Genomic DNA, 27,257 nt, shown 5'->3' with positions numbered 1-27,257 from the left:
CTTCCTGGCCACACTTGTGCTTCCTGCATGGCCCTGCGCTTCCTGCCTCTTCCTGTACTTCCTGGCCACACTTGTGCTTCCTGCATGGCCCTGCGCTTCCTGCCTCTTCCTGTACTTCCTGGCCACACTTGTGCTTCCTGCATGGCCCTGCGCTTCCTGCCTCTTCCTGTACTTCCTGGCCACACTTGTGCTTCCTGCATGGCCCTGCGCTTCCTGCCTCTTCCTGTACTTCCTGGCCACACTTGTGCTTCCTGCATGGCCCTGCGCTTCCTGCCTCTTCCTGTACTTCCTGGCCACACTTGTGCTTCCTGCATGGCCCTGCGCTTCCTGCCTCTTCCTGTACTTCCTGGCCGCACTTGTGCTTCCTGCATGGCCCTGCGCTTCCTGCCTCTTCCTGTACTTCCTGGCCACACTTGTGCTTCCTGCATGGCCCTGCGCTTCCTGCCTCTTCCTGTACTTCCTGGCCACACTTGTACTTCCTGCATGGCCCTGCACTTCCTGCCTCTTCCTGTACTTCCTGGCCACACTTGTACTTCCTGCATGGCCCTGCACTTCCTGCCTCTTCCTGTACTTCCTGGTCACACCTGCACTTGGGCTTAGCAGCCGTCCCTGGGTTTGGAGAAAGCCCAAAGTGGGAAAACTGGATTAGGTTTGAATTGCAGCTGGGCTGCAATCAGGCAGTAAACCCCTTACCAAGCCGACTCTAGCCACACACACGTGCAGAGCTTCTCATCTGCATTTTACTGCCTTGAATATGAACAGATAATCCCAGATTATCTGAAGTTTAAGGCTGGCCTGAGAGGCATGAGAAAGAGTAAACAAACAAACAGATGACCACAGAGAAAAAACAAGAACCTCAGGATACAAAAAAGAAGATTTAAGGAAAGCAAAACTGAAATATCGAAAATGATATAATATTCGTAAAAGAAGAACAGGCTGCTCTGAAAATGTAACAATCAAAATAAGAAGGGGCTCTTAAAAATTAAATTTTTTTAAAGGCCAGCCAAAATTGATATCAAGAATATCTTTCACAAAACAGAACAACAAGCAGAGACAAAAATAGAGTGTAAAAATATATTTCAAAAAGCTAAGACATAGATGATTAATCCAAGAAGTTCAAGAAACAGAAAATGTAGTGGAGGAATTAGCTATGTAATAATGATAGTGAAGTCAATGAAGTTACAGGGCCGAAGTTACAGGCCGAAGTTTCAACCTATAGGTCTATAGGTTGAAAAGGTTAATAAGTACCAGCATCACAAAAGAAAAGGTCCATGTCTCCACATATCATTGTTACATTTCAGAACAGAAGGAATAAAAGAGAGATCCCAAAAACTCCCAGAGGAAAATCAGGTCCTCTGTGTAGGAACAAGATAGATTGGCATCAGATTTCAAATAATAAATGGTAAAAGAGAAAAATGCCTTTATTAGAACTATGAAAAGGAAAAATTACAAGTCAGACTTCTATACATAAGCCAATATTCAATATTGTGTAGAAATCTCAGGTTGGATAAGACGTTACAAACATGCAAGGATTTGGAAAGTTTATCTTCTGCATTTCTTTGGAGGTTGCGTGGATGTTCTTAAATTAAATGGAGGAATAAATATGAAAGAGAAATACAGAAGATTCATTGAACAGTGGATCTTGTCCAGGAGAAGAGAAGAGAGAAGTTGCACAGTATAGCTGTGCAGTGAGTCTGGAAAGAACATCCAGTCCATATTGGAACAGAAGTGGAGTATGAGGAAGAATACTCTAGATACTATTCATGAGAATTCTCAACAATGTTAGGAGGCAGTAAAAGCAGAAAATGCAAGAGAGAAAGAAGAAAATTAGAAGCCTCAGGAGAAACATGATGTAGTTATGTAACATATTATCTGGTTGCGTTTTGAATAATGATTAGACTCTATGTATTAAATTTCACATTTTGAAATCAGTTTATACATAAAGAATAGAAAATATACTCATGGTTACAGACACAGCATAAATGTTTCCAACTTTAACCAAAGTGCAGGTAACAGAAGTGAAAATTTAGATAATAGGAGTTGTGAGAATGAATAGGCCAAATGAAGGTTAGGCAGTACTAATATTCTCATTGCATGAAGTGAGGAATTAAAAGATGCTACATAATTTCTGGAAAAATGAAAGTTTAGTTTTTCTATTTAAAGTTATAGAAACAACCAATAAAGGAATTAAAAGTTGTGACACAATTGTATTTTGAAGTGAAACAGAGTAAATGGTGTAAGTAAATGAAATATTTTTTATAGCAGAAAATCAATGGGTTGTGAATAAATTATTTTATGAAGTACGTAAAGGTATGAAGGTAATGATCATCAGAGTTGAAAACAGATAACTGAAAGAATAAAATGTGTCTGCCTCTGGGGAGTGACTTGCAGATGGGTAGTCATAAGTCATAGCGTAATGATTTTATTAAGGGCATTTCTATACTACTTGGTTTGATTATGTGTATTTTTTTAAATTAACACAAACACTTCAGTGGAAAACATTTGTAAAGAAAACTTTTGGCAGTGCATTGGTCTAACTGTTCTTTTTCTATTTGTGTCAACTTTCCTGATATGTTCTGAAGCATTAGATTCTGTGGTTTGGACAAATTTCTGACTAAATCATCATCAATTTTTTTTGGAGAAATTTGGAGATATTTAAAAGACATTTTAGGTCTCTATCTGATGTTTTGGAATACAGCTATCTTGCCTCCTGTAAAACATTTTTTGATACCATCATTTACTATGTTTTTGTGAGAATGGTCAGTAAGATATATCTACTGTCAGTGGAACAAAGGTATATACATTTTAGGGTTAAGAAGACAAGGATAAGTATCATTTAGGTAATTAGTGTCATGAACAGTTAAGGTAGCATAGGGAAACCATAGATACTTTAACAAAGATTGACACATTTGTGATTACAATGTAAAGAATAATTTACAGGCATAGTTTTGTCAATATAGAGAATACGTTAGATAATCCCCGTGATATAGTTGTCTACATGGGTAGTAAGTTGAAGATATCAAATCTAATAGAAGGATTAGGAAGAATGCTGTAAGAAATAGAAACTGCATGGAAAACCAAAATATTAGTGGCAATCAATCAAAGACAGATTGAGTCAAAATTTTCATAATAAATCTTGAACATCCTGTTGAAATGTAATTTTACGATGCAATAAAATTTTAAGAGAGAAGCAAAATTACAGGCTTTAATAAAATGACATTATTTCAGAGATAATTTGCCAATACATGGGAAGTAACTTCATCTGGATGAAACCAACATGTGCTTTTTCCCACTAATGTTACTTTGGATTTCTTTTGTATTGACATGTTAGCTGAATCAGTGTTATTGGTCCAGCCGGCAATTGTTGATAAAGTAAAACAAAATTAATAATGGTCATTAAAGATTTTGTTAAAAATTTAAGAAAGTGCCCTCATCACTGGAATCTAAGCCTCTGTAAATAATTTCTATGATATCTAGAGCAATAAGCTTTTGTTAACTAAAAGACAGTGCTGTCTAATAGAACAAAAAAGTGAAATCAGAAGGTATGGGTGTCAACTCTGAATGCTACTTGCAAGATTTGTGTACTAAAGCAGATAACTTAATCCCATCTTTTTGAGCACCCATTTTTATCATTTTCAATGGAAATGACAATACCTACATATTTATAAAGATTTCAAATAACTCTGTGAAGCTACTTGTAAAATTTTAAGCAAATAGAATATCTGTACACATATGCATATATACAATGGTTTTCTAAAATGTAGAATTGAAATGCAGAGTATTATTTAACTGATGTGGTTTGTATTAAGCAGAGCATTTTGATCAACAGCATCTACTTTATTATATACACTCAATTGTAATCATACAGGACTGGGAAAAATTCTTTCCTTATGACATGAAATTGGTATATGCTATATACCCATATTCAAGACATCTTTTACTGGACAAAGAACAAAAACCAAACAAAAACACTTTACATAATTTTCTTCTAATAAAAGTAATATGTAGTTTCTGATTTCTTGGATCACATTCTTAGTTAAGTTCCTGCCTCCTTATTGGCTAGCTCTTTGCTTTGGAACTGCATGGAATAAAGGTTAGGTCATAAATATAGTCTGTATCCATGGCAACATGCATTTCTCTTTCAACATTTTGCAGGTAGTTATTTTCCTGCTAGAACTTACTTAGGTGTGCTGGGGGATAAATGGATATTTATTTACTAGAATACATCTAGTAATCTCAGTACTGCAGGGGGTGGCAAAGGGAGGAGAATAGAAGCTGGATAGCTAAGCTAAGCATTAATAGGGACCATTAAATTATTAGGAGAGTCAGATGATGGGTCAGAAACTCAAGTAAGTCAGCTTGAGGTTAATGAAGTCAGATCAAGAGGTCAAGGAATGAACTTCAAGAGTCCAGGTAGTTGAAGCAAGAGATAAAAGAACATAATTACCGAAAGTCAAGAATCTCATCACAAAACAATTTGAGAAACAGGTAGTAACCTCAACTTAGCGACAAGTGTAAGGTAAGAAATCCAGATCAGAGATGGAGGGTAACAAAAAGGTTTAGTCAGGCAGGTGAGCCCGATGGGACCATGACCAAAGTTCCTAGCTGCGAGCCCATCTTGGAGGCAAGATTCATTTTGGCTTGAGTGTGGGTGTGTGCTTCCTTCCCAGGGAATGATTCAATGAGTGGGAGGGAGAGTGCAAGCTGGTGCCTGAAGTTGCATGGGATAGAGAGTATGAAAGGAGTTTCTGGACCTTTTAGGTTAACAAAAAGGAAAACAATCTCATAAATTATGTACCTCATCTACTATCAGGTGATCTTGTTCTGTACTCTAGGTAAGTACAACATGCAACTAGTAGGCTACCAGTCATTTTAACAGGCATTGGAAACCCATTGAATGTGGACTAGTAGAAGTTACATGGACAAAGCTTTTTAATTGCAGAATGTTTTTAGAAGAGCTGTGAGCTAAATTGGGTAGAAGATTTTGTTATCAAAAATGTCAATCTCAAAATACATTTGATGTTTATTAGTTTCCAGTGAAAAAATTAATTCACATAGCTATTTTAAAATGTTAAGCTAATGAAACCACATTTACTTTTTTAGTTGTTCATCTCTAAACTTGCTTACTGCATTTCTCTGTGGGTTTTGAAAATCTATTGGTGTCCGTGGTTTTGATCTAGGTAGTTTTTGTTCCTTGGTTTACTTTAAACACTGTTATAATTAGGATCATTGTATCTGTAGCTAAATGGTTGAATATCTAAGATGAATAAGTTTTCTTAAATTTCATAACTGTCTAGTTTTACCAGATGCAAGAATATAATGTTGACAAGAATTTAACATTATATTTAGTAAGATGAATTCTTAAAACTGGTAGTCTAAATCCCTCTGTAAATTAACTTAAAACCTTTATTTTTATATTATTGTTCTCATGTATATATGTAATAATCATGTATTATGATTCTAATGTCTATAGGCCAGTTTTTATTATAGAGCTATTTATACCTTTTGAATATACACTTGAATTTATTTAAGAATAGCCTTTTTATGTTAAATCTTATAAAAGCCTCAGCTAAAAGAAACCCAAAAATGTTAATATAATTAAAAGGTAATTTTAAATGTTGAAAAGGGATAAATAACTTAAAATTAACAATTATGTATTTTATATTTTTAACCAGAGGCAAATAATATTACCATGAATTTAGTTAGTGCATTTTTTCTAGTTATTTGCTTTGGCTTTGCCCACACAATTTATTCTTATATTAGGTGAATTCATTTTATGAATAGAGAAAAAAAGCAGCAAATAAGAAGGTGATGTACAAAAGTACAAATTATTATAGTAAATTAATTGTTGCCTAGTCCCATGGGGTTGCTTCGTTGATGTAAAAGTCATCCAAGATGCTTTGACAGGTGCGGAGATTAAGAGCAAGGTAACTCCACTCTCTACTGACACTATAAACATAATGCAAGGTCATCTGACACTGAAGATATCTTGGGGAGGCCCACCTGGTCAGTAAAGTTGTCCTTTGAGGTCAAGTTGTCTAGCGAGGATACTATGCTGCTGTCCTGGAGATATTCAACACCAACGCATTAATGGCATTAGAGTGATTTCCTTTCTCTGCATGTATTTATTTATTTTAGTTTAGTTTAGTTTATTTATTTATTTATTGAGACAGAGTCTTGCTCTGTCACCCAGGCTGGAGTGCAGTGGTGCGATCTTGGCTCACTATAATCTCCGCCTCCCAGGTTCATGCCATTCTCCTGCCTCAGCCTCCCGAGTAGCTGGGACTACAGGCGCCTGCCACCACGCCTGGCTAATTTTTTGTATTTTTAGTAGAGACGGGGTTTCACCATGTTAGCCAGGATGGTCTCGATCTCCTGACCTCGTGATCTGCCCGCCTCGACCTCCCAAAGTGCTGGGCATGAGCCACAGCACAGTGCCCGGCCTGCATGTATTTAAAGTAGTAGTTGCACAGAGTGAACACAGTGCACCAAAACGTGCACATGATGGGAGGGAAATGCCGTTAGAAGTCATGTTAAGAAGTCATTATCACCATGATGATTCTGACCGAGGCAGCCACGGGAATACACTTCACACGGGGCAGCACTCTCCTTTCTTTCATCGGCTCGTTGTTAAAAATTCAACTATATGTGTCCCAGTGTTGTAGAATTTCTTATATTTAAGCAACCAAAACTTTAGAATACTTTAGTAATGTCCTACCATTGTTAGCACTGTAATTAGTGTGTTCTGAATGACACTCATAAAATGTGGGTGGGTGGTTGCAACCTTAGTGTGTAGCGTGTTTGGGTTGAGCAGCTAATACAGAACAGGCAAAAAACCTAGGTCAAAACTCTGCTTCCCTGGAAAGGGGAAGTACAGTAAGTGGAGAGGGTGTTGAAAACCTTCTCTCCAATTACTTGAATGACATTCTTTATAAAAGTAGTTTTCTAGTGAAGAAGAATTCAGCCTGAATTTTATTCTTCTTCAAAGGCCAAATAGGTTACCTGTCACTGCTGGAAACTCTGTCAAGAAAATAACTTTACGTGTTTCTAGATGCTGCAAATAACATCTTCCTGACACGTAGTCTTCTGTTTGTGAGCCCTGATATTGCACCAGAGTGAGTTATGGATAATGCACCTGTATTGGCTTTTTAATACTGATTTTCTGCATTTTTCAGGATAAGGTTGTTAAAAGTGCAATGTAAAGGTATTTTTGTTTCAGTGTCATTCAGTCTCAACTGGAATATTTCTACTTTTATAATTCTATTTGAGTCTAAAAAAATATATATAGTACTTCTATTACCTTTTAAATCATTTAATTTATATAATAAATGCTTCTACATAGCTATTTTACGTGTAGTAGATATTTCAATTGCAATTTTCCAAAATAGATCAATGTGCTATGAACCTTCTTTTTCCTTTTTTAGTTTTAACTTAACCTAGGAGCAAATTGTTATGGAGTTTTTAACTCACTTTCTTTAAGATCTATTTTTAATTAGATGATTTGGGTAGTTCTTTTAAAATAAAACTAGAAATTTCAACATCAGTTATGAATCTTTACCAGTATCGTTACTCACAAAAAAACAAATGTAGCCATAATGCTTTCCAGTTCATGTGAACTCGTAACATGTTTTAATTCTCCTTTTGAAGTTTTCTCCCCTTTCAGATAAGCACATACACTGATTGCTTTTTGTTTGTTTTTGTATTTTCACTCTCTTTCTTTCTCTCTTTTTTATTCTCTACCTAGAGTACTGTCCTCTTTTGCAGGCAAGATAATTTTTTTTTCTTGACATTAGACCTTTGTAGTGTGCTCCAAACCTGGGTATTAATTGTTCTAAAATTTTTAACCAAATTAAAGTTTATTGGCCGGGCGTGGTGGCTCACGCCTGTAATCCCAGCACTTTGGGAGACCTAGGCGGGTGGGTCACGAGGTCAGGAGATCGAGACCATCCTGGCTAACACGGTGAAACCCCGTCTCTACTAAAAATACAAAAAAAAGTAGCCGAGTGTGGTGGCAGGCGCCTGCCTGTAGTCCCAGCTACTTGAGAAGCTGAGGCAGGAGAATGGTGTGAACCCAGCAGGCGTAGCTTGCAGTGAGTGGAGATCGCACCACTGCACTCCAGCCTGGGCGACAGAGCGAGACTGTCTGAAAAAAAAAAAAAAAAGAAAGTTTATCTTGCCTTTACTATATGTTAAGTTCTATCCTCTCCTTCATCTTGTAGTTTACTAGTGTCATTGTGAACAAAGGTGCCACACTTTAGTCTTGTGTATAGAATTCCTTCCACAGCTAACCTATTTGGAGTTTGGGTGAATTTAAGCCTCTTCTTCGTCTTTACAAGTTGCAGAGGAAATATTTTCACTGAACCACAAGATGGGCTAATGATTTCATTTCCAATTACTAGATGTAATAATAATAGTAGAACAAGAGTTGAAAAACACACATGCACTTCAAATAATACCAAATATGCCTTATTGGCTCTCCAAACAATTTTTGAATCACTTTAAAGGTAATCTGCTGGCTGTATTTCTAAATAGCTCTTGGTCATTTAAGGGATCTTAAAAATATTTTCCACTTGATAAAGCACAGACAATATTAGTGAAGAAAGTTCTATTTGCAGATTAGAATGCAGCAGGTTAAAAATAGAAAATGTGCTGGCCTAGGCATCTGAAGAGCTGGTTTCTTGCCCAGACTTTTATGTGACTTTACCTGCATCCCTTAATGTGTCTCTTTTCTACTGTTACTAGCTACCTGTCTATGCAATAACTTATGAGAACACGTGTTCAAGTTTGAGCCCTATAAAAATACTATAAAAAATATAGACTTTAATTCAGAAACTTACAGCAAAACGTTGCCTCACCTATAAAATAACTATATAACTTGTGACTTAATTTGAAATCAATCATTTCCAAAAAATGTTAAAACGCATATTGTATAATTGTATAGTAAAATATGCTTTTTATTTTCAGTTTAGATGAATTTCAGTTTTTAAACACTAATGAACATATATATAGTTGTATGCATTATATAAATTCAATCTCCATGAAATAAATTGACAGGTTGAACCTATCCAAAATATTTTTTTTATTGATACAACAGTATTTTCCTAATATGGTCTATTTTTTTTATGTGTATGCTGTCCTTCGAAATCTGAATATTCAGTTTCAAAACATCAATTCTATATATTTGATAAATCTCAAAATGCATACTTCTTTCAATGTATTTTTTTTTTAAATTTTGAGACGGAGTCTCACTTTGTTGCCCAGGCTGGAGTGCAGTGGCACGATCTCAGCTCGCTGCAACCTTCATCTGCCAGGCTCAAGCGATTCTCCTGCCTCAGCCTCTCAAGTAGCTGGAATTACAGGTGCCCGGCACCATGCCCAGCTAATTTTTGTATTTTTAGTAGAGACGGGGTTTCACCTTGTTGGCCAGGCTGGTCTTGAACTCCTGACCTCAATTGATCTGTCTTCTTTGCCCTCTGGGAAGTGCTGGGATTATAGGTGTGAGCCACTGCACCTGGCCATCAATGTATTTCTTTTATTAAAAAGTAAAATGAGATATTTTATTTTGCTGGAGGAAAAGTTTTAGACAAAAATCTGAAATTTTGCCTCATTCATAACTTTGACATAAGGAACAAGAACCAAATATAACAGAAAGAATATCTCTTCTTTATATTTTAATTTAAAAAATTTATTAATACATATAATAATATAAACTCATAATAAATATATACTTCGATTATATATTATAAATAACAGAAATATGTATTTTCAAACCTAGTCATCAGGTTTTTTTTCCCCCTTCAACATTATTTGAAAAAATAGCCATGGGTGACTTCATTCCCCCTTTACTTCATAAGCTGGCCGCTGCAGACACTAAAAGTTATCTCCCAGTATTTCCAACTTGACAACGGTCTCAGTGAAATTTTAGGGACATATAACTAAGAACAAATTTGGGGTGATTTATATAAAAACATATTAAAATGGGAAATACATAGTAATAAATAAAGCTAAGTTATTAAATAATAAGCTCCTTATTACTTAGAATCTAAAGAAAAAGAGGTAAGGAGAATTTAAATGTATAGGCTCCATAAAAGTAAATAGCTAATAATAAGATTTTTTTTTTTCAAAATTACTTATAGGATATTCATCTGGCTTCTGTAGATTAACCCCAATCTCTTAAACTGTATACATTTATGTGACTTTACATTGATAATTGGTCTTTGTAATAATGACTTTGAATTACTGTATGGTCCTGGAGTATTTTCAAAATCTTCAAAGTAAGATTATTGTTACAGGATCCTTGGGGCGTTGCTTTGCCAGCCAGAAACCTCTGTGGCCAGTGGTGTCTTTGCCCGGTTTTTGCTCTGGTCCTCTGGGTTTGTTTCACCCACTTGGCCTGGCAGGCTGTGTCAGCTTGCATTACCTGCCTGGATCCCACTCAAAGTGGTGAATAGTATGTGAGCGAGCATGGGCTCCAGCTGCTGTGCACAGACCGGCATGCTGGCAGTGGTGGGGTGGGCAGCTCCAGGCGTGCTAGCTCCCTGCAAGGTTGCAGCTGGACTGGGCATACCATAAGCAGCTGCCATGGCTAACACAGGGGAATGTGGTGTGGCACCCAGAAGCTTGGAGACGTCAGCAACCACAGAGCTTTAAAGAGGATGTTACAGCCCTGGCTTGGGGAGCTCCTGGGTCTGGGCTCCCTGCAGGGCTGCAGCTCTTCTCTCCTTCTCTCTTCTCTCCTCTCTCCTTCTTGTCACCTGCAATGTGGTGAGCAAGGGGCATGGGTTTGTTTTTTTGGCAGGTCCCAAGTTCTTGTCCTGTGTCCATGAAGAATGAGGTATGCAGACAAGTGGAGGGTGAGCAAGATGAAGAGGAGCTTTATTGAGCAATAGAACAGCTCAGAGGAGACCCAGAGTGGGTAGCTCCTCTCTATAGCCAGGGTGTCTAGACAGGTGTTCAGCTCTTAGCAGAGAGGGTAGCTCCTCTCTGCAGGCAGATTGTCCCAATGAGTGTTAGCTCTCAGCAGAGAGGGGACCTGAGGTGGGTAGCTCCTCTTGGCAGCTGGTCATCCTTTGTCTCTTCTGATCTGGCTGGGTCTGGGGCTTTTTATGGGCCTCAGAGGGGAGGAAGTGCCTGTAACTGGTCCACGGATGGCTATGACAGGCCGGGAAAAAGCACCACAGGTTTCCACTGCCATCTGCGGGGACCAGCAGCCCAGCTCCCAGGCTTTAGCCCCTCCCTGGCTTGAAGGTGGGGCTTCACCGGGGACCCACCTCCTTTCTCCCAGAAGCCTGTCTGCCTCCTGCTGCCATTCATGGTGCCCAGGCTGTTTGTGCCAAGGGGCGCAGGCCAGTGCCAAGCTGCCCTTAGCCCCGCCTTGGCCTCCTTCCCGTGCCCGTTGGTGCCCAAAGTCTGGAGGGGACTGAGGCAGCAGGGGGCTGCTGTGTCCGTGATGCCTCCAGGGTGCGCACAACTGACCAGGCTGCAATGGCACCTGGGCTCGGCCCGAACCTCGCTCCAGGATTGGAGTGGGTGCCGGGAGCAGGGAGAGGCCAGGCAGTGGGAGCAGACACCTCTGACCCTGTTGGGGAAATGGGGGCCTTCCCAGGCCCCTGAGAGTGCAGAGATGCCTGGGTATGTGGCTGCGTCTGGGTGGCTGCAGCTGCACCCAGGATGGCAGGGCTCCTGCCTGCTTCTAGACCCCAAGAGCACAGGGAAGCCCAGGTCCACAGCCACGACCTGAGTGACTGCAGCTGCACCCAGGAGGGTGAGGCTCCTGCCTGCTCCCAGCTCCCACCGGCTGTGTAGAGCGCAGCACCGCCCTGGGCCCAGCTCCGCCTCAGGGGACCTCTCTGTCCACCCCTCTGTGCCCAACCGTGCTGCTCCCCCACTGTGAGGTGACATGGCCCCATCAAAACAGCTCCCAGAGTGGCGGGCTCCAGGGGACTCCTAGGAGTGGGTTCTGCACACTGCCCACCTTCTCTCTGCATTTTCCCTGCAGCAGTGGCAGGTGAGGGGCAGGTGGCCTGGCAACCCTAGCCAACCCTGCCCAAGCAAACCTGATGCTCTTGGGACTGGCTTCACGAGTCCCCAGCTGCACCTTCAGCCACGTGCTGGTGGGCTCCTGAGACCTGTGGGGAGGGAGGTTGAGGCCGTGGCAGAGGCTCCAGGCCTGGAAGCGGGTCCTGCCCAGCTGTGCAAGGGTGTGGGTGGTACAGTAGGTTGCCTTGGGGATCTGGACGGCCTGTTGCTGCCATCAGTATTATAGATACATATCTAGCAACTTGCCCTCCTCAATATAGTACTTTTAGTTCTCACTGTATGATACTTACCATAAGCTAGTTATCTCACTTATATACAAGCCATGCACACCAACTGCAATAGTCCTTCTTGGCTGGGCGCAGTGGCTCACACCTGTAATCCCAGCACTTTGGGAGGCCAAGACGGGCAGATCACTTGAGCTCAGGAGTTCCAGACCATCCTGGGCAACATGGCAAGACCCTGTCTCTACAAATAATACAAAAATTAGACAGTTGTGGTGGCATGTGCCTGTGATCTCAGCTACTGGGGAGGCTGAGGTGGGAGGATCGCTTGAGCCTGGGAAGGTGAGGCTGCAGTGAGCCGAGATCATGACACTGCACTCCAGCCTGGGCGACAGAGTGAGACCATGTCTCAAAAAAACCCCACAAAACCCACAAAAAAAACAGTCTTTCCTGTATAAAGTAAAATGAAAGGACCAAGTGAATAAAAGGTACATAGATACGTACACACACACACACACACACTTGCTTACCCCTAAAAAGCACGCCCACTGCAGGAGTGGCTATAGTGGCTATAGTAGCACTCTGACCTTTTCTACATGATGTGACCAGTCGAGAAATTAGATGTTCATTTTACATCTTTACTCATCTGGGAGGTTTTCAGTCCTGGGGCATTTACGTCCTTGTAATAATAAAGATGCCGGTGGTGTTGTACTGCTCTTTCCTTTAGCCAACAGCCATGAGCAGGCACACCTCAGCCTTTCTAGTCTACACTCACCCATAATTTACATAAGAAGCACAAGTACATTTGTATTCTGTGTCATCGTGCTCTCAGAAGCCTGAATGAACCAGTTCTGATAATGCCTGACCAATAGTTAGTCACTTCCATACTGTATCGCTAACTAATTGTGACCAGCTGAAGAATGTCAAGAAAGGTGGGAGAATGGTGTCAGGGCCCCAGTTATTAGGGTCCTTGCCCTTTCACTGTGGGAATAAATTTCCAGTGATGAGGAAGTCAGGAGCTTGGACTGCTTCTCTTGAAATCTAATTCACATCTTGAAAATTCTGCTTGCTTGCTACATCTTGGGTATAAACAAGGCTACAGCTCTTCTGAAAGGGACACTCAGGCACATTAACATAGACAACCCAGCATCTTAAAATATGACTCGAAGAGGTAATGGATAGTTAGGTGGACACATGGAGTGGCAAACTGCCCGAGGATCAAAAATCTGAAAGATCTGAAACCTGTGTCAAATCCAGAGTTCCCAGGAGGCACTCTCTTTTTTTTGTTTTTTGAGACGGAGTCTTACTCTGTTGCCCAGGCTGGAGTGTAGTGGCGCGATCTTGGCTCACTGTAACCTCTGCCTCCCGGGTTCAAGCAATTCTCCTGCCTCAGCCTCCCGAGTAGCTGGGACTACAGGTGCGTGCCCCTGTCCAGCTAATTTTTGTATTTTTAGTAGAGACGGGGTTTCACCATGTTGGCCAGGTTGGTCTCGATCTCTTTACCTCATGATCTGCTTGCCTCGGCCTCCCAAAGTGCTGGGATTACAGGCGTGAGCCACTGCGCCTGGCCGTGGCGGCACTCACCTTTCTAGGAACACCTCTGCCTCAGACTGTGCTGAATTAAAACCTCCTAATAGTCTGTCTTCTAGCATTTTGTTTCTTTTTTGTTTTTTTGAGACAGAGTCTTGCTCTGTCACCCAGGCTGGAGTGCAGTGGTGCAATCTTTGTTCACTGTAAGCCCCACCTGCCAGGTTCACGCCATTCTCCTGCCTCAGTCTCCTGAGTTGCTAGGACTACAGGCACCCGCCACCGCACCCAGCTAATTTTTTTTTGTATTTTTAGTAGGGACGGAGTTTCACCATGGTCTTGATCTCCTGACCTTGTGATTCGCCCACCTCTGCCTCCCAAAGTGCTGGGATTACAGGCGTGAGCCCCCGCGCCCGGCCCATTTTGTTTCTTTTTAATCATGCCTATGGCCTGAACTCGTCGTGCTCATGACACACCATTCTCCTGCTTCAAAACAGAGCTGATTAGTATTTAATTATTGTATTTAATTTGTTAGAAACATATTAACCATCTATCATTATTTCTAGTAGTAACTTTTATCTTTGGAAGGCAAAAGCCATGTTTTCTTTTAAGGTTAAATTCTTCTATGCTTAAGGTCTTATGGGAGTTGTTTATAAAATAAAAAAAATTCTTTTGCATGTGACATTTACAAAATAATATTAGGAGACTAAAAGACCATAAATTAAAATAATGTATTTTTTGAATTTATAAGCTTAAATCCAAGTATGCATATTTATTGTGTCCAGAATAATGAAAATGGAGGAATAATGTTGATACATTTCATACGATTTAAAATAATAAATTTGGTGGTCTTAATATTAACAATACATAATTAAAATGTATACTAGAACTACTAATATGTTATTCTGAGGAGAATATGTTATTTTTTAATTAACTTTATTAAATACTAAACAAAAGTAAGGAATAATGAAGCCATGTAATATTCAAAAACATAATTAGAATTAAGTGTCTCCTATGAAATATTCACAAAAAAAGAAAAATTGTTGGGCTATGTGCATTTCCATAATAAATAGCACTCTTACAATGTATTAAAAATAATTATTGTCCTAAAATTTAAGAAATTATCTTTTAGAAGCATTCTTGTCAGCTGGGCTTAAAACGTCTGCATCATCTTTTTAAAATTTTTATCTAGTGTCTGATACATACAAAGAATGTGTGTCATAATTAATATTTAAATACTAATACATACAACTAAATGAACATCATGAACTGACCACTCAAGTTGAGAATTGGAACATTATTATTATTATTATTTTTTGAGGCGGAGTTTCGCTGTGTCGCCCAGGCTGGAGTCAGTGGCATGATCTCGGCTCACTGCAAGCTCCGCCTCCCAGGTTCACACCATTCTCCTGCCTCAGCCTCCTGAGTAGCTGGGACTACAGGCGCCCGCCACCACGCCTGGCTAATTTTTTGTATTTTTAGTAGAGACGGGGTTTCACCGTATTAGCCAGGATGGTCTTGATCTCCTGACCTCGTGATCCACCCGCCTTGGCCTCCCAAAGTGCTGGGATTACAGGCATGAGCCACCACGCCCGGCCAAGAATTGGAACATTATTAAAATTGCTACCTGTACCTGTGCACTCCTTCCTTTCCCATATTCCTGACCACCCTTCCCCAGAGTTAACCATTATTCATAAGTGTGTGTTGATAGTTATCTAATAATGTTTTATGGCTTTATTGTACATATATGTATTCCCTGAGCAAAATATTGTTTATTTTTGTTTGTTTTTGAACTTTGTAAAAATGGTTGCATGTTGTAGGTAATCTGATTTGCATTTTTCATTCAGTATCTTATGTTTAAGATTCACCCATTGTGTTGTGCACAGCTCTGGTTAGTTTGTTTTGCTGTATATAATATTCCATTGTATCCAGATAAATCAGTGACAACCATGAGGGACAAGTTGAGTTATGGTACAAATACTGCTGTGTACATTCTTGGGCATGTGCCTGGTGTTCATGTGTAAGAGATTCTTGATACATATAGCTTATGAATGTGTCCAACTTTCCGAGGTAGTGCCAAGTTAACTTACAGTAGGGTTTTATCATGTTACACCCAAATCAGTAATGTGTAAGAGTACCCATTGATAAACACTCTTGCCAGCATTTGGTATTGTCAGACTTCTTAATTTTTGCAAATATGGTGATTTTAAAATGATATCAAAATAGCCTTAATTTGCATTTGTGATGACTAATGAAGTTGGGCACCTTTTCATGTTTACCATTAAAATGTTGCCTTTTATGATGTGCCTAGTCATGTATTGTTTTACTTATTTTCTGTTGGGTTATTTATCTTTTACTTGTTGATATACTTTAGACATTCTGGATAATATTCTTTTGTAAGTTACATATGTTGCAGATGTTCCCTTACAGTTTGTGATTTAGTTTTTTGTTCTCTTCCTTGTGTCTTTTGATGAACAAAGGTTCTTAACTGTATTGCAATCTAATTCATCAGTCTTTTCAAGTTAGTGCCCTTTAAGTCGTGCCTTTCCTTACTTTGAAGTCATAAAGCCATCTCCCATATTTTTAAAAGTTTTGTCTCACATTTGGTCTCTCATCCCCTAAGAACTGATTTAAAAAAAAACAGTCTTATTGAGATATAATTGCCATTCCATACAATTCACCTATTTACACTGTGCAATTCAGTGGTTTTCAGTATCTTCAGGGTTGCAAAACCATCATCACCATTAACTGTGTCACCTCTCTCCAAAAACTCAGACCCATTAATGGTCACTCTTCATTTCCACTCAACACTCCCAGACCTAGACAATCCACTAATCTAATCTATCTCTATAGATGTGCTTGTTTCAGATATTTCGTGTAAAATATTGGAATCATGCAGTATGTTGTGAATGGCTTCCTTCACTCAGCGTGTTTTCAAGGTTCATTCCTACTGTAGCATGTATTCGTTCTGCATTTCTCTTTATTGCTGAATAATATTCCACTGCGTGGATATACTGTATTTCATTTGCGTGTTCATAAATTGATGGACATTTTGGTGGTTTCTCCTTTGAAGCTGTTATGAAAATTGCTGCTATGAACATTCATGTTACAAGTTTTTGTGTTAACATAGCTTATATTTCTCTTGGATATAGACCTAAAAATGGAAATAACTTATTTTTGTACATTGTGTAAGATAGGGGCTTGCTTTTATTTTTCCCAGTAGGAATAACTTCTCGTGTCAGCATAATTTTTAGAATACATGGCTTGTCACATCCCCACTAAACTGTGACGCCAGCTCTGTCCAGTGTGAGCCTGTTTCTAGGCTCTCAATTCTGTTTCGTTGGTCAATTTTTTTCTGTTCTCTATAATAAGACTATACTGTGTTGATTATAATAACATTATGTTAGACCCAAATTTGTTGTAGGGAATATCACACCGCCTGTTCTTTTTAGGGGTGTCACGGTACTATGTTTGTCCCTGTACATTTTAGATTCACCTTGTCAGGTTTCTCGAAAGCTCTTCTTGAATTTTTAATTGGACTTACACTCTAGATTAATCTGCAGAAAACTGATGAAGAGACTTTCATCACCCTGATATATCTCTTAGTTATTTAGATCTTCCTTTTATGTCTTTCAAAAAGCCTTGTATTTTTTTCCTTAGGATTTTGCACATCTTTTGATAGGCTTATTTCTAAGATTCTTTGTTGTCATAGTTGTAAATGTTTATAATGTTTTTGCTGATGTATAAAAACTGCAGTTGCTTTTTGAACATTGATCATTCAAACATCACTCTAAGCTCTTATTATTTCTAATAATTTGTACATTCATTTTCATTTTTTATATATACCGTCATGGCATCGATGATTAAAGATAGGTTTTTTTTTTTTTTTTTGAGTTGGAGTCTCTCACTGTCTCCTGGGCTGGAGTGCTGTGGCGCAATCTTGGCTCACTGCAACCTCTGCCTCCCGGGTTAAAGAGATTCTCCTGCCTCAGCCTTCCAAGCAGCTGGAGGCGCCCGCCACCACGCCCGGCTAATTTTTTTTTTTTTTTGTATTTTTAGTAGAGACAGGGTTTCACTATGTTGACCAGGCTAGTCTCAAACTCCTGACCTCGTGATCCACCCTCCTCAGCCTCCCAAAGTGCTGGGATTACAGGCATGAGCCACTGCACCTGGCCCAGTTTCTTTTTTTTATGTTCTTGTCATACACTTGTGACTACAAGTAATGATAGTAGACCTTCTTTTCTTCTTCCTAGTTTAAAAGGGATATTTTAAAACTTCACAATAAAGAATGAATGAAATTTGATGAGTCTTTTGGCAAATACCTTTTATCTGGTTAAAGTGATCTTTTCTATTTCTATTTTGCTTAGAATTTTTGTTGTTTAATTTTATCAGATGTTTTTCTGTGTATTCAGATAATCATAATGTTTTTTCTTTTCTTTTTTTTTTTTTTTTTTTTTTTTTTGAGATGGAGTCTCACCCCGTCACCCAGGCTGGAGTGCAATGGCGCGATCTCAGCTCACTGCAACCTCTGCCTCCTGGGTTCAAACGATTCTCCTGCCTCAGCCTCCCGAGTAGCTGAGATTACAGGCACCCACCACCCCGCCCAGCTAATTTTTGTATTTTCAGTAGAGACATGTTTCGCCATGTTGCCAGGCTGGTTTTGAACTCCTGACCTCGTGATCTGCCTGCCTCAGCCTCCCAAAGTGCTAGGACTACAGGCATAAGCCACCGCACCTGGCCAATGTTTTTTCTTTTAATGCATTGATGGAGTAAACTATGTTATAGGTTATTTTCAGACGTTACATCAACCTTAGGTTACATTCAGTTTTTTCCATAAGATAAAATTAAGGTAAAATTAAAAGCACTTTGATTTGATCTCTGGAATTAGACCTAAGACACTTTTGACACTTTTTACATTGGTACTATTTTGGGTGGGGATGAGGTGGTTATTGATGACAGTCCGGGTGAGTGGAAGATAGTTTACTGTATCTACTTTTGTGGCTTATAAATTCTTATCAATGTCAACGTTATTTCCTAATCAAAAATAAATTTATAACATTTAAATTAAAATACTTAGAAATAATTGATAATGAAAATAGTACTTCTCAAATCTTGAAGGACGAAGCTAAAATGAGAGAAATGGGTACACTTAACCTGCCATTTATTTTTAAACGGTTAATTGTTAATGAAGTAGGCAACCAGCTTAAGAAGTTAGAAAAATGAAGCAATTTCTGGTAGGACTGATCAAGGAACAAAGTGCAAATAAACAATATTGGGAATAAAAATAAAGCTATGGTAATGTTATCAATAAAAGAGAGATATTAATAACCATAATTTTAAAAAGGATATATTGCAGATCATCAGAGTTTAAAAAAATAAGATATTAAAAAAGCATTATGCCAATAATTGGAGAACCCAGGTGAAATGGACAAATTTCCAGGAATACATAAAATGCCACAAGACAAAACAGGAAACTAAATAATCTAATATAATTAAGCAAATTTTAAAAACAGTTAAAAATCTTTCAACAAAGAAAACACTGAGTTCATGTAATTTTACAGGTGAGTTCTATAAAAATCTCCCACGGGACAGGTCGCTCTAGTCTTTTACAAACTTTTCCAGAGAAGACAGAAAGAGAAAAATACTCTCAAACCAATTTAGAAGATTATAATATTGATAGAAAAGATGACTGATGCAAGAAGAGAAATAAAAATTCCAGGCCAACTCACTCATGAACACATGCATACAAATCTGGAATTATTAGCAAATCAAGTCCAATAACGTATAAAAATAAAGTATGTAATCACCAAGTTGTAGAGAATGCAAGGACATAGAAATTTATAAATGCCAACAAATATCAAATTTAGGTGAAGAGGAAAAATTCCTAAACTATAAAAATTTACCAAAACTGACTCTGTAAAAGACCAGAAAATGTGAATCATCCTATAACCATCAGAAAAATTGAAATAGTAGTCAAAATGTTTTCCAGATATACAATATCAAGCCCAGATGGCCCTACTGGCCAGTTCCACTAAATATTTAAGAAACAAATAACTCATCTTATACTGATTCTTTCAGAGGATGAAAAAGGTAGCATCATTCAGCAACTCAATTTATGAGACTAGCATAACATCAATTTAAAAATATGCCAAGGAGAGTCCAAAAAAAAACCTCAGGTCAATCTCTCAAAAATCATTAGCAAATTATTAGCAAACTGAATCCAGTAATACTATCTTATGGAAAAAATTGAATGTAACCTAAGGTTGATGTAACGTTTGAAAATAACCTATAATATAATTTACTCCATTAATGCATTAAAATAAAAAACATTGACCAGGTGCGGTGGCTTACACCTGTAGTCCTAGCACTTTGGGAGGCCGAGGTGGGTGGATCACGAGGTCAGGAGTTCAGTTAGCAAGCCATCAGTATCAAGACAAGACTCTCCACCAGCAAAATGATCAGGACTTAAGAATGGCTTAGATGATCGTTAATACTTCTTAGCAATAATGTATTTTAAATGAAGGAATGCACATTGTTTTTTAGACATAATGCTCACTGAATAAACTGCAAGCTTGTCCAACCCACCGTATTTTGTTGTTGTTGTTCTGTTTTGTTTTGCTTTAGGCTTTTAGCAGCCAGAAGCCATGGTTTTTAAGTTTCTGTCTCTAGTGATAAGCAGAAAAGAGGGATGAGGAACGGGCTTTACTGGCCCAACCAGAAACAGAAACTAAGAACCCATGACTGTATTCTTTCCCTCGGACACTCCTGAATAGTCTATAACTTTTATATGCACTGGGAAACCAACCAATTTATGTGACTCACTTTATGGAGATATTTGCTTCATTGCAATATTCACTTCATTGCAATATTTGCTTTATTGAGGTGGTCGGGAACCAAACAAACAATATCTCTGTGATATGCCTGTACTGGAAGGATGAAATACCAGGGAGCCACTAAATGTGACAAATATGCTAATAAATGGGAATTAAATTAAAATTGGGTGTGTGAAAATATAGAACAGTATCTACACAGTGATGACAATGTGTATAAAAATACTTTTATGTACATTGACAGAGATTGAAATTCAATTTGGAATGGTCTCAGTGCTTTTGGAAAACTTAACATTTTTGCTCATTTTTTAAAAACTTTCCTAGTGGGCACAATGTATAATATTTGGTTGGTGGTTACACTGAAAGCCCAGATTTTACCACTGTGCAATATATCCAAGTAACCAAACTGTACTTATGCTCCGAAATCTATAAAAATATATGTATTTTTTAATTTTCAAAAAAGACATTATGGCCTTATGGCTTTTGGATGTTAATTTTGTACTAACCATAGTGAAAATTGGGGATAGAAATGCATAATAACAAATTAATAAAGTACAATAAATATGTACTCTTCCTTAAGAGAAATTCTTAATACTTTAAGATGATACAGTATATGATAAAAAGCAGACTTTCAAATCGGCTTGAGCTTGGATAAAATCTTTCCATATCTATTTTTCTCAGACTCCATTATTTAGACGTTGTCACTTCCTCTGTCCTCCACAAATATTAGCTTTTCTTTTACATTTTCTGTATTATTATCTTTCTCTGCCGCCTCCCAGGGAGTTCTTCAATCTTACCATCCTTCCAATGCACAATTCTATGCTTTGGCTTTAGCTAACTTGCTCTTTTTCCTATCATTTTCACTTTTTCCTTCTTCTATGACTTATTAATTGCAGCTTCATGTGTGTAACTTCTTCCATTACACTTTTCAGCATGTTAAGTATATATGTTACTATTTGTATGTTTATTATGGATTTTTTTTTTGGCGATAAGATCTCCTTCTGTCACCCAGGCTGGAGTGCAGGGTATGACCATGGTTCACTGCAGCCTCCTGGGCTCAATTGATCTCTCCTCAGCCTCCTGAGTAGCTGGGACTGCAGGCGCACCCCACCACACCTGACTCATTTCTGTATTATCTGTAGAGAAGGAGCCTCACTATATTGCCAAGGCTGGTCTTGAACTCCTAGGCTCAAGAAATCCACCTGTCTTGGCCTCTCAAAGTGCTGCGATTACAGGCATAAGCCAACACACCCAGCCTATTATGTGCTTAAAAAATTCTTGTTTCATCTGTTCCAATTATACTGCTTCAGATAATATATGTTATTTAGATGTCTCTTTTTGGTAGCAGTTTTGCTCCTCAGGTTTATTTACTTTGGCCAGGGAGCCCATTTTCCCCTGGGACTATCAGATATCCTGACTGGGGAGGTGCAGAAGGCCCGCCTTTAGTCCCTGACCTGTTGGATGAGCTTATGGAAGGAGGAGATTATGAACCCCAAGACAGAGCGCTGCATTGCCGTACCACTCCCTTTCACAGTTACTTCATCAGGAAAACCTGCTGCTCGGGAATTTACCTAAGCTCCTGGAAATAAGTGTCTAATGACTGAGTCACTAGTCCTGGGAGTTTGGAGGGAAGCGTTTGGAAGGGGGAATACCCAGGAAGTTCAGAGAAGTCTGCGCCTGTTTTCTTCAACTCCTCACCCAAGGAGGGCTTTGCTTTCCTTGGTATTGACTGACTGATGTCAACACAATGTTGAGTTCTTGCTCCCAACATGGTAATGGGACAGATATGATTTTACCTGGCAACAAAATAGAGAGACAAGAGCAGAAAGTAAAGCATTCCTGCAACCCAGCTTCTTACAGCGGTTTTCTATTATTTTCTTCCCCAGGCTGTACCCCCTTAGGACTGTTTTTATTCCACCCAGGAGCTTCTCAAAATTTGCTTTTATGTTTATTATTGTTATAATCATTAGTATCTCAGATTCGTGTTTCCTGTGCTTTCTCCAGGATTGATCTTGGGGAAGGGAGCCAGCAACCCATCCTTGTCTGCCATGTTGATATCCCTGAGCTTTTTTTAAAAAAAAGAATGTTCTGCCTCCCAAACACATAACTGTTGTCACTGCTAAAGTCTATCAGCTTTTAGAAGATGTATCCTCTATTTCAGAATCTGACTGCATGGACTATCTCTTCTCTTGGGTTCAAAAGAATCATTATAAAACAAAGAACAAAAGGTAAAAGACTGTTTTCACGGACAATTGAGCCACAGCTGATTATTGATATACAGATATCAATCTATGAAATAGAGAAACAAATAGATGTTAAAACATTGCATAGATTTCCTGAAGAAAAAATAACTAATTTTTCCACTACTGGTTTACAAGGATCAGCCTTTTATATAAAGTCCTCTCACACATTCCTTTGGGACTAGTTCAAGTAAGCTTTTATTAGAAAGGCCGGATAAAAATGGGACATCCTATCACCTCCAGCCTCGAAGGCTCAGATTTATTACTATAAAGCATTTTCTTTCCTCTAACACAAATATTACTGTTCTAGATGTCTTTTCCAGTCTAGTGTAGAGAGTCCACAGGGTTAATAGTCGAGCTAATGTATACTGAACACAATCCAAAATAAGATGCTTGGTGCAAAGTAAACACTCAAAATTATAGCAATTATTATTTATCATGTAGAAATCACAAAATTGTTAAAAATAGGATGAATATAATATTTATATTGAAAATGAAATAATTCTTGTAGATATTTTGACCAAAGCAACTTCTCATCATTTAGCTTTGTATTCTTATTTCCAGCATCATAATGTGACATTTGGATTCCTGTCACTTTTTTATTTTTCTGGTTTCCAGTCAAGGAAATGTTGGTTTAGGCTGTGCTTTGTTGAACGTACATTAGGCATGAAATGAAACATTTATCATTGTGTTTTGGAAAATGTTGCATTGCTGGCTAATGTGTTAGTGGCAATAAGTAAGTGCCAGAAGATTTCAACAATGTAACAAGCTTGATATGATAGGCATGTATAGGATATAGCACTGAAAACTGTAGAAAATACAGAATAGACATTTCTTAGCAATCATTCATGAAGCTTTTAAAAAATTGGCTACATAACTTGCCATCAAACATTCTCAAAATTTGCAAAGAATTAAGGGGAGATAGACTACATTCTTTGGCCACGATGCAATTAGAAGTGAATGACAAAACAATAACCACTGAAGTCCATTTCCTGAGTTGAATGGTGTCCCTCTCAAAATTTCCTGTCTACACAGAACCGGAAATAGAATTTTTTTTTTTTTTTTCTGGAGATGGAGTCTCACTCTGTTGCCCAGACTGGAGTGCAGTGGCGCAATTTCAGCTCACTGCAACCTCCACCTCCCAAGTTCAAGCAGTTCTCTGCCTCTGCCTTCCGAGCAGCTGGGATTACAGTTACCCACCACCATGCCCAGCTAATTTTTGCATTTTCAGTAGAGACGGGGTTTCATCATATTGGCCAGGCTGGTCTTGAACTCCTGACCTTGTGATCCACCCGCCTTGGCCTCCCAAAGTGCTGGGATTACAGACGTGAGTCACTGCGCCCGGCCGGAAATAGAATCTTTGCAGATGTAATCAAGTTAAAATTAGGTGATGCTGGATTAAGGTGAGCCCTAAATCCAGTGTGACCAGTGTCCTTATAAAATAGGGCACCACAGAGACACAGACACCCAGAGAGAACAAAACCATCAGAAAACAAAGGCACTGATTGGAATGATGCATTTACACACCAAGGCACAGTGATTGTCAGGAAATACCAGAAGCTAGGAGACAGGCATGGAACAGCTTCTCCTTCAGAGTTTCCAGAAGGAACCAACTCTGCCAACACCTTGATTTTAAGACTTCTAGCCTCCAGAACTATGAGAGAATAAAATTCTGTTCTTTTAAGCCATCTAGTTTGTGCTACTTTGTTATGGCAACCCTGGGAAACTAATATGTCCCATATGCTTGGGAATTAAGAAACATACTTCTAAATGGTTCATAAGTCAAAGACAAAAATCATAATGGAAGTTAAAAAGGTATTTTGAACTAAACGATAATGAAAATACCACATATCTAAACCAAAGAGATGGAACTAAATCAGTATTCAGAGAGACATTTGTAGTGTTACATTTATAAATCAGAAAAGAAGAAATGATAAAAAATAAATGAGTTAAGTATCCAAAATAAGAAGTTAGAAGAAGGAATACAAAATAAACCTTAGGAAAGTAGGAAGAAGGACATAAAAATAAAAGCAGAAATCAATCAATAAAAAGTTAAAATCCAATAGGTAACACTGGATGAATTTCAGGAACATGATGATGTTGAATATTTGAAAAAGCAAGTTTCAGAAAAATACATGTAATATTCCATTTACATAGAAATTAGAAACAAGTAAAACTAAACAATATGTTGTTTAAAGATCCAGAAGTATGGTAAAATGTTCCAGGTGGTATTTGCCTCTGAGCTAGGAAGGAATGACATGGCAATATGGAATGAAGGAAGTAGAGGAGGGAGGGAGGGAGGGAGGGAGGGAAGGAAGGAAGGAAGGGAAGGAGTGAGGGAAGGAAGGGAGGGAGGGAGGGAAGGGAGGGAAGGAAGGAAGGGAAGGGAGAAGGGAAGGGGAGGGGAAGGGAAGGAGGGAGGGAGGGAGGGAAGGAAAGGGAAGGAAGGAAGGAAAGGGAAGAGCAGGGAAGGAAGGAAGGGAAAGGGAAAGAGCGAGGGAAGGAAGGATGGAGTGCAATCTAAGCTTTCTATTCCATATGTTCATATTTCATTTATTGGCCTTTCACCCATGGGTTCTTCTTTTGTGACTTCCCTATTCATATCTTCTACCCATTTTTCCATTTTTAAAAACAAGGTTATTGCTGACATGGAGGCCCAGGTTCATAAGTTGAGAGAAGAACTGATCAATGTGAACTCACAGCGGAAACAGCAGCTGGTAGAGCTTGGTCTTCTTCGTGAAGAGGAAAAGCAAAGGGCTACAAGGGAACATGAGATTGTCGTCAATAAACTGAAGGCTGAATCAGAAAAGATGAAAATAGAGCTGAAAAAGACTCATGCTGCTGAGACAGAGATGACACTGGAAAAGGTAAGATATTTAACTGGTTTTTTAATAGACAGTTGAAACCCATGTTTAAAATCCATTGCCACCACCCTTATATTTAATCTCCAAAAGGTGGTAGACATGGCATTACTCTTTAAATGTATAAACTCTTTAATCGAGGAATTTAAGTATCTTGCTCCTGTGTCTAAGTACCAGTAAAATAATCTAGGGAATTTCCTAACTTTTCCCTTAACTTTCATGGAAGGGATTATATGGAATATCCTATTCCATAGTAATTAAATACACATTGTAATAAAGTGATATTATAATATTGCCCAATATTATTTTGATTAGAAATACTGGGGCTGTATCCCTAAATTTTCCTAGATGGAGACTAAGTTTCAGATCTTCCCTCAGTTGTCTAATAAGCATTTCTAGATTTTACAGTTTTTTATAACAGTGTCACATAAATGATGACTTATTTTCCCAGGTTGATATTTCAGTCGAGATAAGAAAAGTCTTTTTAGAATTATATATTATTGGAATAAATGTCAATATAATGTTTACACATTTTGATTGGACTTATATTCAAGGTACAATCTCAAATATTCTTTCTTTTGACATTCAGAAAAAGTATAACTATTTCAGTCAGGTACTAAATGTGAATCGCTATTTCCAAAATTGCCTCTTGAGTTTCTTAAGACCAGTCTTTATCTTGGGAATGAGAAACTTGAAAAGGGTAACTTAAGAATCATCTAATTTTGTTTAATTTCTTTCCACCTTTCCCTCTTCATCTTCAAATAATGTTGAGCTTTTAAAGAGTATGCAATACCATACTAGCCATTACTACATTGATTTTACATAGACTGAGATCCTAATGTACTTGCTTTATTGTATTTAATTCATTTGAAAGTCAAATTTCAGCAGATTTGGCCCTTGATGGCATAGCTGTGAACCCAGAAATAAATAGGAAAAAAGACTGTAAATAGGCGGGAGTGAGCCTGACTTCTTGGCAGAACAGCAGGGAAAGTGGTGTGTCTGGAAATGATGAGTGAGAAGAAGAGGGAAAGTGATGAGGCCAGAGAAGAAACCTCAGGGTGTGGGTCCAGGTCACGTAAGTCTGAGTAGGCCAGTGAGAGGGCTTTGCTTTGACTCTCTATGAGTAGAGGAACTTGGCAGATTTTGAGCATAGGAGTGACATGATTTGACTCACACTTGAATAGGATGTCATCATCTGCTGTGCTGAGAATAGGCTGAATTGATGGCAAAGGAGGAAGTAGAGAGAACAGTTAAAACACTGTTGCAAAAATATAGAGGAAAGGTAATAGAGAGCTGGGTCTAGCCAGTAGCAATGAAGGTAGTAAAACCTAATCAGATTCGGGATATGTTCTGAAGGTAGAGCTGACAGCATTCACTGTTGGTTCATGGAATATGCTGGGGGGTGGGGAGTAGGGTGGAACAGTCACGGGCAGCACCAAGGCTATTTTCCCAAGCCAGTGGACAGATGGAATTCCTCTTTGCCGAAAGGAAGAAGACTACAAGACCAATAGGTTGGGCCACTCGGGACATGTTCAGGCT

General features: G+C 38.7%; 1 protein-coding gene across 40 annotated transcripts in view; it reads left to right on the top strand.

Moving 5' to 3' along the window:
• CEP112 (centrosomal protein 112) overlaps positions 1-27,257 on the top strand; it is a 598,860-nt gene that overhangs the window by 341,284 nt on the left and 230,319 nt on the right. For all 40 annotated transcript variants that reach the window (XM_054456162.2, XM_063656440.1, XM_063656450.1 and 37 more), the window contains one exon: positions 25,494-25,724. In XM_054456162.2, the coding sequence (XP_054312137.1) occupies positions 25,494-25,724 (231 nt within the window). The remainder of the gene's footprint in view (positions 1-25,493; positions 25,725-27,257) is intronic.

The sequence above is a fragment of the Pongo pygmaeus genome, chromosome 19 (genome assembly GCF_028885625.2).
Source record: "Pongo pygmaeus isolate AG05252 chromosome 19, NHGRI_mPonPyg2-v2.0_pri, whole genome shotgun sequence".
Lineage (NCBI taxonomy): Eukaryota > Metazoa > Chordata > Mammalia > Primates > Hominidae > Pongo > Pongo pygmaeus.
This window is presented reverse-complemented; position numbering and strand designations above follow the sequence as displayed.